Genomic DNA, 7,748 nt, shown 5'->3' with positions numbered 1-7,748 from the left:
CCATACCTGCTGAGTGGGGGGGGGGGCCTAGGAATCTGGATGTTCAGTAAGCACTCTAGGGATTCACTTCATACCCAGTTTTGGGAACTGTGTGCTAGAGTAAGAATCTAAGAAAGAGTTATAGTGTCTCCTGTATCTAATGCACTTACGGAACATTTGCTGTATCTCTGGTCTCTCTGTCCACCTCTCCTCCATTAGCTGCATGGGCGCCCCCTCTCTTCCCCAAGTCATGAGCACGGTGCCCAGTGTTCATTCTCAGCCTCTGCCCCCCTTCTGCATCATCCCTGGCTCAGCAGGCACTCCTCAAAGGGTTCGGTGGACACTCCCTGAACACCTCCCCAGGCCAGGCTCTGGGCTCAGGCTGAGAATGGAAACAGCCCACCCCAGCCCCTGACCCAAACTGGAGACAGGGTGTGAATGGAGGTGAGTCCAGGCATGGATGAGGAAACACCTGCCCCAAGACTTGTAGGATGAGTAAGTTATTGAGGTTGGAGGCATTTCTGTGCAGAGACGCAGGCTGAGTAAAGTGCAAAGGTGGGGAGCAGCATAAGTGTGGGCTCACCACTGGGGAATGCTGGAGTCGCCAGCCGGAGGCGGGAGCATCAGAGTGACATCCGGGAGGGACGCCAGCCTGAGGCTCCCAGCCTCTCACACTTCACCTCCCTCCTCATGCATCTAGAATTCCTCTCTCTGCTCTTTGCCTGGCCTGCCCGTCCTTCCCTTCCCTCTTGGCTCCCCTGTTGAGAACCTACCTGTCCTGTGAAGCCCAGATCAGGATCCGCCTTCACTGTGAAACCAGGCCCAGCTGCTCTCATCAGTACGGGCCCTCCCTCCCCCGAAGCTCACCCCACATTCTCTGCAGATTCCTTTTTCTATGGGCTGCTAGCCTACTCTGCTTGGCCCTATAATATCGGGGTTTGTCCCTTGTCCTCTTCCTCCCCCTAAATCCTACTCATCTGGTTCTATTCTAAAGTAACTGTTTAAAAAGAAATTTACATAGAATGAAAAGTGGGCTTTTCAATTTACCAAAATATATCAGAGACTTTAAAATCCTTTGTGTCCTTTGTTTGATAAATTCCCCTTCTAGGAATCTCGCTAAGGAAATAATTAGAAATTGGGACAAAAGTTTATGCAGAAAGATGTTTATCAACAGCAGTTTTTTATAATGGCAGAAAATAAAAGCAACCTCAATGTTTAAACATAAAGGACTGGGTAAATTACACTGTATACATAGGATGAAAAATCTACATAAAAGGCTTTGTTTTGCTGATATGGAGAAACACTTGTGAAGTAAGTGGGAAGAAAACGGTGCATATATCTAATCCATATATGTAATCATATATATGGATTACCATATATATAATCTCGAGTGTATGAATATATACGAGTGTCTGAGTGTATCATACAAGAGTTTGAGTGTGTGAGTGTATATAATCTATATTTGGAGCACCGTATACGTAATCTTGAGTGCGTGAAGAATACAAATATACTTTCACATCTATTTGCATGTCTAAATCGATAGAAAAAGACTAAAGAGATACACCAAAATGTTGATGGTTTTTGTACAAAGCAGAATTATATTAATTATATTATTATTTTCTACTTTAAATACTTACATATTTTCCATACACTCCACAATGAACACATACTTCATGTTTGTAATCAGAAAAAAAAAGAAATGAAGACCAGAGCGATAGAGAGAAAGACGGAGGACTTTTCTCAGCCTAAGTCTGGCTTTTGACGAGATAGGACTTCATGTTTGTAATCAGAAAAAAAAAGAAATGAAGACTAGAGCGATAGAGAGAAAGACGGAGGACTTTTCTCAGCCTAAGTCTGGCTTTTGACGAGATAGCGTGTATGTTACTAATGACATTTCTGAAGTACTGTTTCATTTGCTGTGTGTTTTATTGTGTGTTGTTGTACTCTGGGGTTGCAAATTACATGCTGAGCTCAGCATTTTCTGGCTGCCAGAGCCCTGCTTCGCCCATCACTTCTGTGATTTGTAGTCCTCCTCGGACTCACACGGAGTCATATGGATTGCTGCATTCTGGCTGCCTGGATATGACACTCTGGGATGGATGATGCCCCCAGCCCTTCAGCAGCCTGACGGTCTGTCTTTTATAAAGGTGGTCACCGCCTTTGGCTAATCAGAGGATTCCCTTCCCATTCAGACAGAGCAGCCACTCTTATCTGTTTGCACTTTACATTTTATGCTTAATATTCCAAGGTGGCCTTGTGTGGTTAACTTGGGTGCTGCCCATCAGATGCCCACACCTGGCTTCATCTCTGGTGTCCTCCTGTTTAGACCCAGCAGTCCCATACTTCTGAGTGTGTCTGTGGGGTGCCATGGCAGACATCACTGTTAATGGCTGTGTTCATACACTATGCCGGCAGGAAAATGTACATTGCATTCTCTCCATCACTTGATTTTCATAACATCCAAAGTAGATCATATTATGCCCATTATACAGCCAAAGAAACAGGCTAAGTAACTTTCCCAGCATCCCAGCAGATCTAAAATTTGAACCCACGGCTGACTGACCTCAGGACTGGTGTCCTTTGATGTCACTGACTTAGGGCAGCCAGGCATTCAAAGTTAAAGCTCCTGGTGGTACTTTCCTCACAGTCCATGTAAATTTTGGCTTCATCTTCACCTGTGGCTACTCAAAGACAAAGCACACTGCCCCCAAAATGCCTACAGACATCCCATTAACATAGTATCACTGTTAAGACAAATCACATTGGCAGACTTTATGCTACACCTTGGAATTATGTACTTTGGACTTGAACAGTCACTCGGTCTGAAAATTTTGTAGCAGTGTTGTTGAATGGGTTTGAAAGGGATATGTGAATGCCTTTGTGAGGCCTGAAGACAGGACTGAGGCTCACGTTGCCATGATAAGTGATCCGTCGCATGGTATTGTCGTCATGGAATGAAAGGCACCACCAGCCTCAGAGACTTTGATTTGTGAGGCGGCGGAGTTGTGGGCTCTCATCCCCACTAGGCAAGGCTGAGTGAATAGTACTCCCTACTGTCACTGTTAATGAATCAAACAGTACCTAAGATTGAAGCAGATATGTGGAAATTGTCCCCACAAAAATCCACTGGGAGAAGGAGGTGTCTTCTCTGTTCTCTGACCTGTGGGAACAGAGAGGATGTGCCCTAGACCCCAGGAGACCCTGAAATTAAATGTGCATCATTTAACCTCCCCCACAGGAAGACAACATACAAACCACTCAGTTGTTTGAAAGGCCAAACACAGGTCTCTTGCTATACTACAGAGGTTAGATAAATAAGAAATTAGAGTAAAAACTCACAGATGCAGAACAGTTCAAATCTACATATATGTTGTGAGCGATGGTACCAGCCCAAATTAGTGAAAAGTATGAGCTACTGAATAATTTTTAATGCAGTTTTATTGCTTTAAAAAGGCCACTTAGGAGATAATTCATAAATGTTGAATGGATGTTTTGATGACTAGATCGTTAGATAAGTGGTAAGTGAATAAGTGAATGAATGAAAGAACAGTAATTAACACATACCACTCTTACTCTGAACCAAGCACTGTTCTAAGTATTCCATTCTAAAATCACCCTAAAGATAAGTACTATTACTACCCTCATTTTAAAATTGAGATCACACAAGCTATTGAATGGCAGAACCAGAATTTGAATATAAGATGTCTGGCTCTAGAGTCCTGTAACCAATAAAAATTCATAGATACATGAATGAAGGAGTGTTTGAACACCATTTACTATACCAATATTATGCTGCTACAGTGTTTGAAAAGTGTGTTTCTGTAATTACATCGTTGCTTTAAACAAGTCTGGTGGCCATTGTCTCATGGATGGGGAAACTGAGGGCCAGAGAAGGAAAGGTCTTTGCTGCAGCCCTAAAGCAGCATGTGCCCACCTGAGGCCAGAACTCAGACCCCTGACACCTACCATCTCTGACTTTCCATTCCACAGCCAGTCCAGTGCTCCTTTGTAAACCCACCTCTGGTAGGCATCTAGATTCCTTTGAAGGTTCCACAATAGAGGAGCCTAAACCGACCATTTACACCAAGTGTCTCCCAGAGTGTGATAGCCCTGAAGCCCCTCCTAATAGAGGCTTTGTGGTGACTGAGAGACACCAGCACTCTCGGAACCCAGCCTTTGTAGTCCCCTGAAGCTGGGATCAGCTTTCAGAAGGACCAGAGATCCTGCATCTTGCTTCTAGCATGGACTTGGTTGTTCCTTTTCAGGTTAGCCTATGCAAGAGGAATATGAACAGTGCCAGGAAAATCAGTCTGGTCCCTAGAGCTTCTCGGGTATGATGCCTGTACCAATTCCCACCAGCAGCTGGTGGCAGAACCCAGCAGTTACAAATGCCCCACCTGGAGGCTGGCTGCCTAGGTTTGAATCCCCTCTTCTCTGCCTCTCTGTGCCTCAGTTTTTCCCTCCACAAAATGAGCATAACAATACCTACCTAAAGCTGTTCTGAGAATGAAATGGTATTATACACATAAAGCACTTAGGGCCCATAGTAACACCCAATAAATGTAGGGTATTATTTTATTATCACAATCAGCATAACAATACCTACCTAAAGCTGTTCTGAGAATGAAATGGTATTATACACATAAAACACTTAGGGCCCATAGTAACACCCAATAAATGTAGGGTATTATTTTATTATCACAATCAGCATTCCATTAGAACAAACTCCAAGGGATTATCCACATTCATCAGTTGTTCCAGAGCTTTCTTTTATTGGAAACTGAAATGAAAAGGCCACCCGCTGGGGTCTAGGATTCCTTTTGGTTATCCAAAGAGCCTTTATAATTAATCTTTACAATGAGATTTTATATGAAAATATTTATAATTAATAAGAGCCTTTATAATTAATCTTTACAATGAGATTTTATATGAAAATACCAGTTACTAGTACCTAGTAACACTAGGGCTAAAATGGATTTCAAATAGGGCAGTGACTTGTCCAAGGCCCACAGCTTGTTTGTCTTAAGACTTTAAGAACCTTACCTTCTATCAGAAGATGCGGTTCTGGGTACAGCACAACTACCTTTGGAGACTTTGCGGTGGCCAAAAGCAACCACAGACAGATTTCTGTTATAACACTGAAAAAAATCCTTTTTGTATTACTTGGCACTTTGCCAATATTAAACAAGCTGTATCAATTAAATCATTACTTATAACTGTATATTCTGAAACAGCTTCAGATTTCTTCACATGCTTTCTCTTTTTAAGTCATGAACATGGAGACATCGAGTTCTTGATACATTCCAAGAGAAGCATTTGGTGAAGTTTTCCAACGGAATATGATGTTATCTTTCCTGTTAGTGACCCTTCTGTAACTTTGCTGGGATCCACCCTTGTTTTTGCAGCTGTGCCTGAGCTGAAGCTTCTCTGCGGGGCAGATGTCTTGAAGACCTTCCAGACCCCCAACCTCTGGGAAGACGCACACATCCAGGAAATAGTGGAGAAGTTTGGCCTGGTGTGCGTGGGCCGGGCGGGTCACGACCTGAAGGGGTACATCTCAGAATCGCCCATCTTACGCAGGTACCAGCACAAGATTCACCTGGCCAGGGAGCCTGTGCTGAACGAGATCAGCGCCACGTCCATCAGGCGAGCCTTGGGCCAAGGGCAGAGTGTGAAGTACCTGCTCCCTGACACCGTCATCGCCTACATCAAGGACCACAACCTCTACACCACGGACGGTTCCTGGAAAGGCACAGGCACCCTAAGCAAAGAAGGAAAGAGCAGCTAGAAGGGACTCACCAGCCAGCCACTCCTCCACTGAGCTCCTCCTGAGAGAGGGCTGTTAGGGTTTTTATTTTGCTTTGGTTTTTGCTTTTCCATTTTTCATTCGTTTTATTTCTACAATTATTTTCCCTTCTGAGAAGTCTCCTGTCCCAGGAAGCGATGCCTTCTTTGGGGGGGAGGAAATATCTGCATCCCAAGGATAGATATGTATCAGAGAAGTTAAAGTGGCATGGCAGCTCATTATGGCTGGACAAAGTGTCAGAGCCGCTGGGCAAGGAGGCCTCCCTGTTTGGTGTAAGTGACATGTAAGGTGTACACACTGACCGCGCTAGGCAGGGCCCCAAGATGGCATCAAAATTGCTCATGACGCGTTTTTATCTAGGACCAGATGCAGCATGCTGGTCTTGACGGAGGGATTTGACAGGCTGCTAACCACTGACCATGTGGGCTTTGCCAGCGCCCTTGTTTCAAATAGAATAACACTAACAGAGGAGTCGAAATTTGGAAACAGCACTTTGCTGATTTACATTAAATCTTTCCTTACGGACTATGGCCTGCCTGCCTACTGGCCTTTCATAAAATTTAAACTAAACTCTTGCTAAGCAGTGATCCTCAAGCAATATTTTTGATAGAGCAAGTATTTTTAACACTGCTATACTGTAAATTCCAGGGCTCCTGATTTCCAGGTTTCTAAAAGGAACTGAGTTAAAACAGATGCCTGACTGTTTTTTGAATGTTTTATGACTGCCTGCCTGTTTGAATATTGGCAAAGGGATAAATAATAAATTGACATCAAAAAGTACTAATGAAAAGTTTCTCCTTTTTCTTCTTTTGTTATATTATTAATGCCTGATGTACCAGGCGTTGCTCTTCTCTTAAGCTACTCCGTGGAGTTTGCTACTGTTCCAGTCGAACTGGCATGAGTTTAAAAGTTTGTGTTCCTGGGTACTGGGAGTAGGAAATGCAATTGCTCTTCAGTAACATGCAAATAGTTCAAAGCACTGGGTCGACAGCTCTGCTCAGGTAGGCCCAGAAAGAGAACAGGAGCCTCCTGTGTGTTCAAGATTCGTTATTCCACTCCCAGATTAGGAAAGGGTTTGGACTGGCCTAATTCTGATTGAGTTTAGTTTTACACTTGCTGGCCAAATGTCTGAATGTATTCAGGATTTACTTCTACATAGTTTTACTCTGGTTCATGCTTGCTACAGATTTAGTCAGGCAGGAAGATAAAGAGGTAGTCGGGAAGAATCTAATATTCCTCCCCAAATATCCTAGTATTCATATATGTGTCACAAAATGGATGAGTGAAGTAGGAAATCAGGGTTTCCTGGATCCAGAGTGGTGGGACCCTCCTGTGGGGGTTCCCCAGACTTCTGTCCCTGCAACCCCTAAAGCTGCTGGCTCTTCATCACCGTGATTGATCTCTGCCCTCCAAGAAGTCCCTGAGGCCCCTGATAATTCAGGGAGATAGGAATCACACAGCTTTGTCCAAAAGCTGCTGCAGCAAGCTGTGTGCCTCAGTTTCCCTGCCTCTTTCATTGGGGGGGGGGTTGATTAGACATCTAAATACCCTTCCACCTCTGGTTTTCTAAGACCCTGAGTGCCTCTGACTTCAGCCTGTCCAGCCTTCTTTGGGTCCAGTATACTTCTAGGCAGACCAGAAGCTCCCCAGGGCAAGGATCTTTGCTTTGTTTCCTGATGTATCCCAGGTACCTAGAAATTTGCTGCTTAAGGTGCAGTCCCAGGCCAGCAAAGTTTGTGTCCCCTGAGAGGTGGTTAGAAACAGACTCACAGGCCCTGCCGCAGACCTGCTGACTGAGAGTGGGCATTCTAATGAGATTCACTGGCCTGGAACAGTGCCTGTTACAATAAATACTAGTTTTATTTTAAATACACTGAATGTAGTATTAAAATTATGCAACATTTACTCTGGTGAATATCTTCCTGCTTATCCTCTGAGCAATACTGCTGGTCCCACTGTTCTG

At 44.1% G+C, this 7,748-nt stretch overlaps 1 protein-coding gene across 1 annotated transcript in view; it reads left to right on the top strand.

Annotated features, from left to right (window-relative positions):
- NMNAT3 (nicotinamide nucleotide adenylyltransferase 3) overlaps nt 1-6,565 on the top strand; it is a 9,747-nt gene extending 3,182 nt beyond the window's left edge. The window contains exon 3 of the mRNA XM_008589493.1: nt 5,385-6,565. Coding sequence (XP_008587715.1) covers nt 5,385-5,767 — 383 coding nt within the window. The 3' untranslated portion in view covers nt 5,768-6,565. The remainder of the gene's footprint in view (nt 1-5,384) is intronic.
- Nucleotides 6,566-7,748: the final 1,183 nt, after the last annotated feature.

The sequence above is a fragment of the Galeopterus variegatus genome, unplaced genomic scaffold (assembly GCF_000696425.1).
Source record: "Galeopterus variegatus unplaced genomic scaffold, G_variegatus-3.0.2 Scaffold5478, whole genome shotgun sequence".
Taxonomy (NCBI): Eukaryota; Metazoa; Chordata; class Mammalia; order Dermoptera; family Cynocephalidae; genus Galeopterus; species Galeopterus variegatus.
This window is presented reverse-complemented; position numbering and strand designations above follow the sequence as displayed.